Genomic DNA, 11,268 nt, shown 5'->3' on the forward strand with positions numbered 1-11,268 from the left:
GCATCCTTGGCCTCCAGGCGACCACAAATAATCTATGTACTATTTGTCCATTTGACTTGGATATTCCCCTTTTCAACAGCGGTTCATTGAGAAAACGGTTGTATTTCTTTCATATTATTATTCATATTATTATTATTTTTCAAAACTACACTCACCCATTCGAGATCTGCTTTTGAAGCAAATGTCAAACTGGTCTGGATTTTCTGTCGTAAATGAAAATTTGCCTTTCGTGGCATTCTCCTTGGTGTACAGCGTGTACCCAAAAGAATCGCTGATCTGAGGAAACCGTTAACAGAGGGATTTGAAACTATCACTCAGCTATCAACTGGGTAGATCCTAAATGAGCCGCTGGGCCCACGAAGTCCTTTTTGGAGTGACGCTGGATGATAAACCAAACAAACCAATATTATATTGATATCTTTATATGAGATTATAAGTAGTATGATTAGTTGTGTTTCCTGATCTTGAAAGCTCCAAAACAAGAAAGTACTACATTACAATAAAGTTACACAATGTTCTTAGAATATAGTGTTAGACTGTCAGAATGAAGTGACATGCCTCTAACTTTTGGTGATTATATAATTTTCTTTGTGAACCCCACTCAAATTAATTACAAAAAAGAAAGACTTGGTCAAAGACATTGCTCAGAGTGGCCTCTGTAATCTAATAAAAGTAACACAATGTATTTGGAGTATTTACAATGTCTGTAGGCCTATGTATTGCAGGATGTAGGGGCATCCTAGCCTATGTCTATGGCATTTTGACATGAAAATACAAGGGACTCTTTGATCTGCCAAGACAGAGTGAAAAAGTTTGCCATATGTTACAGCTGCGGTGGGACACGTGCACGTACCTTCAAATTAGATATTGCTACCAATCCGTTGTTGTGATGGGAGTGAAGGATGATGCTGCTCCTGTCAAATGCAGCCCCCAGCCCCTCCTCCTCCTCCTCCTCCTCCTCCACGATCCTCCAGTTCCGGGTCGTGTCACGTGGCTTCTCCGCCCCCACATGTCAAATCTCTTCTCCTCCTCCTCCCCAAGTAAACAATTCAGCATCATTTCATTATGTCTGCTAGCAGCCATCGATTCTTATCTTTGGAAAAGGCAGTCCCAAAGTGCTGAGCTTATCGAGACACAGCCAGACGATTAGGGTAAAAAAGATATCAAATGTGTTTTATAAAAATAAAATGGGTAAAAGAGCCTACAGATGTATACGACATAGTTTTGAAATGGTCGTGCAAAATGCGTCGCGTCGACTTTGCAATAAAATGAGCTTTTACATCAGGCTTAAACAAACCCAGTGGATGAAATTGGACTATTTATGTAGCCTGCTCTTAATGGCTTAAGTGTCTTTTACCCTTGATTCAATGAATGCACCAGAAAATCAAGTTTTCATTGGCTAAGAAATGGTTATGCCTATATGTGTATGTATAAATAGGCTCACGTTTCTCACCCCATTGCGTTCATATGAAGCCGATATTTGTGAATGGGAGTGAAACTGCTATTTGGCTTTCGTGCGGTACCAAGTTGTGACCCAATCTGACAAACAAAATATTAACATATTATTCATGGGGGAAATGTACAAGAGGGTAAATGTAAAAATATCACTAATTTACCCCGAAATGTATACTGTGTGTCTGTCAGCCTGACCCCCCTCCCCCTGCGCGGATGGTACAGTCTTAGTTCATTCATAAAATTCTAGCAGAGCATAAAAGGAGGGGCTTGCATTCTAGTCGTCCAGTTACCAGGTATATACCTGGAGAAAAGACCCGATACGCTCTGCCCAGCGGAAGGCCAGAGTTATATTTGTCATTGACCAGGACTTGTTTTTTTTTCTTTTTCTTCCTTGTGATGTATCATACCAGCCTGACGCCTGACATGGATTCAGTCTCTCCCACCTGCCGGACTGAGTCTCCTGTCGGGACGCTGTGCCAGAAGACGCCAGAAGAGGCGAGCTCTCCGGCTTCCTCCTCAGAGAGCAATGCAAAGGTATGGCTTTGTTGACCATATATTCAACATGCCGCCCAAGAGGCACTCCGTTTACAAGCAGATTTAACATCCCTTTTTTATGGGTGATCCACGGACTGCCCTGATGCTTCTTCGCGGTGGGGGGAGGGGGAGGTGGAACTGATTGATAAGATTTTAATTAACTGGGTGCGCGTAATTTTTCAACATAATTTTTGATACATTTGTATAGCGTTTATATTTGGACCCAAGATCCATGCAGGTGGAAGTGTGAGCAAATAGCAGCTTTGCTCGGTTTGTTTTGATTCCCACGTCCTGGGACCAAATGTGAGCGTGTCGATGCAGCGGTTCATTGAGAAAAATAAATCCATTCAGGAGACTCCACAGCATCCCTGCGTCAGTGTTGACGTCAGAAACAATGATAAAGTCAAATATTGATCTGTAGAAGGCTATTTCTGGTTGGGTATATTTCGAGAAAAAATACTACATCCAGGCTATCCTCTGTTTCAGACTCTAAACATATGAGGTTTTATTGATGGTTGTCATCACAGTAAGATCCACTTAACTATTAATAGCATGGAATATATATATTTAATTAAAACATTAGTCTCTATTATAGTCCTCATTGTCAATTATTTCCATTTTTTTCAGGAGCTCTGCCAAGAAATGAGCATTCAAGACACTCCATTTGTTCCAACAGTCACTGCAATTTCCTCTACCCCAGATTTCCAGTGGATGGTCCAGCCTACAATTATTACATCTGTCTCCCCATCTCTGGGTAGCAAGCAAGCCAATGAACCACAAAGCTCTCACCAGGCAACACCCAAAGAGGGCGGGAATAAGGGAAAAAATGCTGTCAGAAAAGGGAAAACAGATCAGGTAGGTTTGCTCAGATGAAGTCTACCTGCTATTGGACAGAATAGTCAATAGTGTAAATTTACATATGTCAATCTGAATTCCTTGTGTGCAACAGTGCTATTGTGCATGCTCCTCTGGTGCCGTGTGCTGGCTGTGTGCCTTCCTTAGGCAGTCAATTTAAATTCAGGTCACAGCAAGTCTGCAACAATGGTCTATTTTTAGACGCATTGCAGTGAAACATGCTTTTACCATTCTTCAGAGGGTGAATTGGCAAAGTATGTGGTGGATTAAGGGATGAAATGGGTGGATCCTTCAAGGTAATAACTGAATTGTATATTTTACATCCCAGCTGTCTCCAGAGGAGGAAGAGAAAAAGAGGATAAGGAGGGAGAGGAATAAAATGGCTGCAGCAAAGTGTCGCAACAGACGGAGGGAACTCACGGACACACTGCAAGCTGTAAGTAAACAGTGATGCATTTACTCAGCTGTCATTTGCACCCACTGTGTTTTCCACTGTGGATGATTGTGGATGTCGATCTATCTGAAGGAGACAGACAAGCTGGAGGAGGAAAAAGCAGCCCTGGAGACGGAAATAGCCAACCTCCTCAAAGAGAAAGAACGGCTTGAATTTATCCTTGCCACACATAAACCAGTGTGCCAGATGTCAGAAGAGCTGGAGTCTATTTTCCAGGAGCCCACGGGGTCTCCAGAGCTACCGCTCAGTCCAGGCGACGACAGACTTCCAGATGATGGCACCCAGGAGGCTCCTTCGCTCCAGGACATGGACATCCCCAGTGATCCGTCCACAGCCATCTCTGGGAACTCCAATATCTTGCTGTGTGCCAGTGCTGAAATAAACATCTGCGATCTCGAGCCCTCTCTGGACATGAAGGAGGGGCTACTGGAAAATATGTTACCCAGTTTGGAGGACAAAACCCCGATGGAGACGGCTCGATCCGTGCCAGACATAGATCTGAGCAGCTCTCTCGGGGTCTCGGACTGGGAGACCCTGTATAAGTCTGTTTCCAGCGACCTGGAGCCTCTCAGCACTCCCGTGGTGACCTCCACCCCCACCTGCAGCAGCTACCTGTCTGTGTTCACGTTTGCGTGTCCTGAGCTGGACTCTCTCACAGAGGGACTAGACAGCCATAAAGGTGGAGGGGGCAAAGCAGAATCTGTCGACATCCTCAACTCTCCAACTCTCCTAGCCTTATAACGTACAGAGGGAAGTGCTCTGTCTGATCTGGTTCCTGACTTTGAAATGATGCGAAACAACATATGCCACAGTATGCTGTAACACTTCAAGGAATACATTCATGAAATGTCTTGTGTTTGACTAAGCAAACATGTAAACTTTCTCCAGATACATAGCCAACAGAGGGATGTAGCTAAAAGCATGGCTCTTACTTTTAAAGGAGGGACTGAAGGAAGTTTTGATTTTAAAACGCATGCTGAGAAATGCCAAATTATTTTCAAAGCATATATATATATATATGATCTGTTACTAGATCTAAGATGTAATGTGGGTTTTAATGTTACAGTATGGTTTTGTGTTTTGGAGTCAATAGTGTATTGATTGCTGTAAATGTTGTATTTACATATTCATCCATGTCAAGTACCTGCATACCTCAATGTCATCAACTGTGGTTTGACCTCATTGAAAGTTTTCCATGAAAACATCCAGTGCTATATACTATATATCTTATCAAGATGTAACTTATGGTTTATTTTTTTACCTTTCAGATTTTGACTTATTTGTTAAATTAAAAAAATAAGTGAAAATAAGCATTGATTGATCTATGCTGCTGAGTAATTACAATAAACCTACATTCAGAGTGGTGTTTGGTGCTGCTGTTTGCAACCCCTCGCTAAAAAATCTATTCCTTAATCAAGAGAAAAAACATTAAAATGATCAGCTGGGATGTTAACTTTATTCATTATTTAAATGACACACAGTAATGTATAGCATGCATATGCTGTGTAAGGCAGAGTTAAAGTAAAAGTGCTTTTCAAGTTTTGCACACAACATTTAAATTGATTTAGCTTATAATCCATTCGGCATTTGCTTTGGGGCTCACAGGAGATGAGTGGTCGCACTGTATTTCCAGTGCAGGCCTCCGCCTGAGCCACATTCTGTCTTTGCAGTTTGCAGCCTCAGTGTTTCTTTATGGGAGGAGCGGTGCGACTTCCCCACTTCTGCCCCCACTATGTAGGCTACTTTTTTACATCCCTGCTTACGTTTGGCTGGCATAGCCCAAGTTCCGCATTCCCAAATCCTCCCAGATTGGGATCACGTTTAAAATCGGGCTGATGCAACGATTTCCACTTTTTAAAATCTACTCTCGACCATCGGCTGACCAGAAGAAAGGACATTTGTTGCACCTGGGATCAAAGTCAGGTCAGTATACAAAACTTAATAAGTCGAGGACTGAATTCATTTTTTACGTATAGCCTACTAACGCGCCACGCATAGGTCATAACGAGCATAGTAAGTGAACAGGCAGCGAGCATGTCTGTGATGTGTTCGGTTATAACGTGCTATTCGCTGCATTCTCTGAGTTTGACGTGCCTTTGGCGTTCAAAGTTGATCTGACATATTATGGAGAATGCTACAGAAAGATCATTTTCTTTTGTTTGCATGCTCCTCTTACATGAAATCGCAGCGTGCACAATTCAGAACAAAATGTTCCTATTTAGTGTTGTCTGTCCTTTACATTGGCGTTGTGCATTTGTTCTTAAAATGTGGTGGATCGCAAGCGAAAACCGTCCCGAGCGCAAAGCTGTAACATTTTATCACTGCAGCTCTCTGATGGGAAGACAAAGTTACGTAAGATAAATGCCGCACTGAAGAAAAACTTCCGCTTTCAAGTTGACCAGTGGCTTCAGTATGCATGCTGCAACACAATGTAGTCGACTTAGGATGACTACTAGGCTACTATTCCCAAAGTACTGCAAATGCATGTCCATAAATTATCATTTGGGGCTTTCTCATGTAAAAAAAGTGCACAGAGTTAAAAACTAATAGCCTAATAATAGTACAGACTGATCAAGTTAATTGGCTTCTTGGACCTTAAGAGACACTTATCATTAGAAGATAATGTGTACCTGTTTTAATAATACCTACACTGTGGGCCATGATGTATTCAAATTGCACTCATTGGTCAATATTGTAGAATGCTTTGGAGTCCTCTTTCTTAAAATGTTTAAGAACCATGGTATGGTGTTTTGCTTTGTTATTATTTTTTCAAATTTCTAATGCATGTTTAGGCTATACATTACCTCAATTTAACTGTACGTTCTGCACCTTTTGTAAGACTTACTTTGCCTCTGGCCATCATGTGCCAAAAACCTGGCCTGCAGAGTTCCAATAGTTTGGGGAAGTGAAAAAAGTGAAAGTTATTCCCATGTGCATTTCTCATGTAAGTTCACACTTGCATAGCTATTTAGTAGATGCATAATTGTCTCTTCCCTTAATATTCCCATAGATCTGTCTCCACAGATGATAACAAGGCCAGGTGGCTGTTTTACTATAGTGATATGTATATCAGATAATGCTTGTTTATTCCTGTAGTGTGTGCTAAAGGTCTCTGAGTAGCTGACCTTAGATAGTAGTTTTTGGCAGCATCATGTGGCTTGGAATTCCGCTGAGCTGTTGTACTAATTTCCTGTGTCTTTGGCTGGCTTTGCTCACACACTCCTCTCTCATTGTCTTTGGATATATTTAAATGTTCATGGTCAGCATTTTTTAAATTGAGCCATTTGCCAGTGGTAGACTACAAAACATAGCAAGCAGTGACATCTTCAATTTTTCACTTGGCTGAACAAAACAAGTTAAGTCTGGGTTCAAACTTGACCACATTTTGCTGAAATTTGGCCGCTGCATTCTGCTCCCCTGGCATTAAGTGTCATAAGGAGGAAACCACCGTGTATGGGTATTTCTTGGCAATTGCTGGCTTTAGCCCTCCTTTAAATAAAGGGGAATTTGTATGAATCTGCTTTGTGCACTGTTGTTCATCTCTCTTTTGGCCTCTGGGGATTAAATGAGGTAAATTCTTGCCAAGAGCTCTGTAAGTGGTTGTATATTCATTCCAGAACAAAACAAGCAAAATAATAAAATAGCCTAATGAGAGCAGCATCCTGCTTCTATAACAGACCAGCAATTCATCACAGCAAGGCAAATCTGACCGCTAGAAAGGAGCAGTGCACCTCAGGCTAATGCTTTCTTGAAGCCCTGTAACAAACTTGAGGTCAAATAAAGTAGTAACACATCAATTTGCCTCTAACTTTTTAATGTTAAAATGGCTTTTTAAAAGTATGCCCCAGTATGTACTATAACAATGAGAGCAGACATGTTTTTTGTATTTTTCATTGATCTGGTTTAGTTGCAGTCTGAGTATGTCTCCCATTTTCTCCTTCTGCCTCCTAGCTGTGGTCACGACCGAGTCTGACACGATGCCAGGACAAATCCCAGACCCCTCTGTGACAGCAGGCTCCCTGCCCAGCCTGGGCCCACTGGCTGGGATCTCAGCCACCACGCTCACTGACAAGCTCAAATTCGGTGACTTCCAGGAGTTCGGTACAATGCTGTCGCCGCTGCACTTCCTGGACAGTCTAGGGAAGAGGCCCCTAGTGATCAAAACAGAGGTACAGGAAACACTGAGTACCTGATAATCAATAACTAGATCATGTAAATGTGAACAGTGCATTTTGAGTTTTTACTCCATTTACATGCTTTTTCTAAACATTAAGCATCGATGTGTTCTTTTAATGGGAGTTAGCCATAGTGAAAAAAAATCAGTAGTTCAAATAAATCATACAGATTCTAGCTTAACTATATATAATAATGTGTCATGAAGAGGTTTGCTGGAACTGAAAGCACCATAGCAATTACAATGTTGTGTCGCACGTTAATCAACAGGTCCACCTAGTGGAGGTAGTGTGTTACTTTTGGGTGTCAAGGAAAAATTAAAGCTGCAAGCAGCGTTGGGCGGGCGCTCGCACTTGTAGCGCATCCAGGTGTGAGCCGGCCGCGTTGCATATTCTGGAGCTCTGCCGCTGCGGCTGTGAATTTGCTACACGGTTCCGACGCTGCATGAAGGTGTTCACTTCCTGTGTCCCCTATGTGGAGCTACATAGCACTTGCCGCTATGAATATAAATCGGTATTGGCGTGTACATGTGTTCAGGGCGGGAATCTCATCCTACGTGTACAGGTTTGTTCAGATGTGAGCATGTACACTGAAGTTACAACAACTTCCTGTGTCATGGTGAAGAGTTGATCTTTGACGCCACGCCACCGACACGCCCATTGACAAAAACTCAGGAGGCACAGCTGAAATTTGAAATCGATCCAAATAAATCCCTAGGAGGAATTTGTTAAAGTACGGAGTGTGTAAATCATCCAAAAATGGCCGTAAAATTCAAAATGGCCGACTTCCTGTTGACTTTAGGATATGGGTTCTTGAGGCTTTTTTGTGCGTCTGGACATGACACATGTCCCCAGAAAATTTCGTGCATGTAGGTTGAACGAGGACGAGGGGTTAATGTTTTTCAATTTTCTAGGTGGCGCTAGCGAGTCATTTTGCCACGCACATGGGCGAAACCCATAAAATACGAAATTTTTCACCACTTCTGACATGTGTGCAAAGTTTGGTGAGTTGTGAGATGTGTATTTATGATAGGTAAACATTGCAAACATGGTCTTAGTCATGTCTGGTTAAAGTTACACACGGTGTCACTTCTGGAATGAAATGCTTGCATACAAACAGGCAATGCACAGATGTTTTTTTATTGGTAATTCTCTGCTTTAATTTTGAGGAATTCAAATCATTTTTCTTATTTCATTTCATTTATTTATTTCTGAGTGCAACACAGATTAATCAACATTGCTGTAAATGTGCCAGTGTTAGCCAACTAGCTAATTTTTAACTGCAGACCTTTGGCAAGATGTTTTGAAATCTGTAAAATTCTTAAATTAAATCTTGTCACGTTCACTTCATTGAATAAATGTTTAACAATACATAAAGTAAATTGTGAGATGTAACTTAACAGACAACCTGTTTGTGCTCTCATGCATACTGGGACTGAGACGGGTCTACATGCACACAAAGTTATTAGGGAAATAAAAAAAGTAGTTAAGGTAGTTAAATTGGTTATTTATTTAATTCAACATACATTGTGCTAATTGGTAATGATATAGAAGGAGGCGTAGTCGAAGCACAGTGCTAATACAGTCAAAAGGCAAATTAAATAACTTACTTAATAAGTTAAGTAAGATACAGCAATTCCATCACAACTTAACCTCAAACCTTTTTACCTGCACTGTTGTTTAGAGAGATGAAGAGGAAGAGCGGAGGAAACGGAGGCGAGAGAAAAACAAAGTGGCTGCAGCTCGATGTCGAAACAAAAAGAAAGAAAGGACAGATTATCTACAAAAGGTGAGACATACCTTGGTAATCCCTTTGTCATTATTTCAAACTCTCACATATTGATCTTATCTCCTGTAATCTGGTTTAATCGCTGCCCCCCCCCCCCCCAATTACTTCCTTTTCCCTCCATCCTCACAGGAATCAGAGAGACTAGAGATGTTAAATTCTGACCTTAAAGCCCAGATTGAGGAGCTGAAGCTCGAACGACAGCAACTGATTCTCATGCTTAACCGCCATCGCCCCACATGTATTGTCAGGACAGATAGTGTCAAAACCCCGGAGAGTGAGGTGAACCCCCTGCTGCAGCAGCTGGAGGCTAAGTGAAAGTCCGACGGCTTTCTACAGTTTCTACAGTTGAGAAGAAGCAGCCGACTAGCAGCACTTAGCTTTGGGCCTCGGTCATGGAGGAGAACCAGCCAAGTCTTCCTACCTTAAGTCACGGAGCGTCACACCACAGAATGTGGATCCAATGAGATTGGACATTGTTTTAGATCATCAACAGATACTTCAGACTTCTTTTTCTTTCTGTCTCTTGCTTTCACATTATTTGTCATTTTGGTCACTAGCATGAAGTTAAACAAAAATATTGACAAATTACCTCACAGCTGCTTTTCAACATATTCCCAGCAGCCAGAATGGAGTTTTGTTGCAAAAAATCATCAGTAGTTAATGTCATCTTAGTAATTTCAGTAATGTATTTGGTGATTTACAAATGAATGATTTTTATTTGTTGATTGGCAATTTTTAAAGCAAATCTAAGCCAAAACTGAACTGAACTGAACACAGTTGTATCTATATACAAATAGACATCTTGTTTTAATGAGTGGTTGCAATACCTCTGAAAAATGAATGCCCCAAAAGACCTGGATTGTCCCTTCTTAAAATGCATTCTGGGAATCATAGGAATTTTAACTGAACTAGAATTTGAAGAGGGCAGTTGTGGGAAAATGGGTATTTAGGAAAATAACAACTGGAATGCATTAACCATCACATTTTCTCCTAATAATAGTAAATTTCTTATTTTTCTAATGCAACACTTGCACTCACACACAGTCAGAAGACCTTTTGCTTTATAATAACCTTCCTGATTTTCTGGTCATTTGAGTAATTTCATTAATTTGGTGGATCCCCAGACCCATTATTCTTAAGTTTTGACGCAGGCGTCATGTATGCACATTTATATATGGACTGTTTACATTGTACATTGTATTACTTTATTTCTGTTATCCATATTGTTACTACCAATTATGTTTATGTTTTTTTTAATACTTTTGTATATGATGTTATATAAGCATATAAGCTATCACAAAATCCCATTTTGTATTTCCATAAAAAATAAATGTTTACTTTGTTTTTTACTGGAATATTTTTGAGTCCTATTGGGTAGCCTACAATTTTCATGACTAACATTTGTGGTCTACGACTCCATCTAGCGGCCAACCTGATTAACACAGTACACATACATTTTAGATGAGTTTCCACACATTTTTTGTTCCTTTTTATGCAGGAACTGTTTAAAATGTCTTAACTGTTGCACATTTAGCATTTGTACCTCTCCAGCATCCCACTTTCCCCACAAGGTTTGGCTAATTTCTACGTGTGATGTCGTGATCCTGCAGAGGGAAAGCTTTGTTTCAGCTCCACACAAAATTATGTCAGCTGACTGCAAGTCTCCTGAAGTGAAATTATATTTTATTCATTTTTATATTTAACCTTATTCTCCTCATCTCATTGTGTAATTCTGCATTAAGTCATCAAACTACACACATACCTGTCCTTTTTAATCAATTGGGACCAAAAGAGTGATGTAATCAAATTTTTGTTGAGTGATCTAATCTAACATTAAAAAGTACCAGCATTTACTAACTAATAGCAAGCACAAGGCAGTCATTGTTCTTGCCAGGAGGTTGCAGATTAAAATGGGGATTACTGAGGCAAGATAAACTTGAGAAAACTTTTGGGAGAGTATAGCTAAATCATAGCACTGTGGTCTGTGATGTCTGACTGGTGGATCTATA

At 40.7% G+C, this 11,268-nt stretch overlaps 2 protein-coding genes across 2 annotated transcripts; both read left to right on the forward strand.

Annotated features, from left to right (window-relative positions):
- The first annotated feature begins 1,754 nt into the window (after positions 1–1,754).
- fosaa (v-fos FBJ murine osteosarcoma viral oncogene homolog Aa) lies at positions 1,755–4,674 on the forward strand. The gene is made up of 4 exons (XM_038727998.1): positions 1,755–1,989; positions 2,617–2,844; positions 3,173–3,280; positions 3,371–4,674. The coding sequence occupies exons 1-4, from the start codon at positions 1,852–1,854 to the stop codon at positions 4,037–4,039; spliced, it is 1,143 nt and encodes a 380-aa protein (XP_038583926.1). The 5' UTR covers positions 1,755–1,851; the 3' UTR covers positions 4,040–4,674.
- Positions 4,675–5,018: 344 nt separating this feature from the next.
- Positions 5,019–10,614, forward strand: jdp2a (Jun dimerization protein 2a). Its single transcript, XM_038729537.1, has 4 exons — positions 5,019–5,221; positions 7,250–7,467; positions 9,155–9,259; positions 9,389–10,614. Exons 1-4 carry the CDS (start codon positions 5,134–5,136, stop codon positions 9,572–9,574), a joined length of 597 nt encoding a protein of 198 aa, XP_038585465.1. The 5' UTR covers positions 5,019–5,133; the 3' UTR covers positions 9,575–10,614.
- Positions 10,615–11,268: the final 654 nt, after the last annotated feature.

Source organism: Micropterus salmoides, unplaced genomic scaffold (genome assembly GCF_014851395.1).
Source record: "Micropterus salmoides isolate LMB-PRFRI ecotype aquatic unplaced genomic scaffold, ASM1485139v1 Ms_hic_scaffold_19, whole genome shotgun sequence".
In the NCBI taxonomy this organism is placed as follows: domain Eukaryota; kingdom Metazoa; phylum Chordata; class Actinopteri; order Centrarchiformes; family Centrarchidae; genus Micropterus; species Micropterus salmoides.

Excerpts from the sequence above, each read along its gene's own strand:
- fosaa (XM_038727998.1), top strand. The coding sequence starts at position 1,852 with ATGTATCATACCAGCCTGACGCCTGACATGGATTCAGTCTCTCCCACC. Across the intron at positions 1,990-2,616 it reads CCTCAGAGAGCAATGCAAAG|GAGCTCTGCCAAGAAATGAG; the intron begins GTATGGCTTTGT and ends CATTTTTTTCAG. Across the intron at positions 2,845-3,172 it reads GAAAAGGGAAAACAGATCAG|CTGTCTCCAGAGGAGGAAGA; the intron begins GTAGGTTTGCTC and ends TTTACATCCCAG.
- jdp2a (XM_038729537.1), top strand. The coding sequence starts at position 5,134 with ATGCAACGATTTCCACTTTTTAAAATCTACTCTCGACCATCGGCTGAC. Across the intron at positions 5,222-7,249 it reads GCACCTGGGATCAAAGTCAG|CTGTGGTCACGACCGAGTCT; the intron begins GTCAGTATACAA and ends TCTGCCTCCTAG. Across the intron at positions 9,260-9,388 it reads GGACAGATTATCTACAAAAG|GAATCAGAGAGACTAGAGAT; the intron begins GTGAGACATACC and ends CCATCCTCACAG.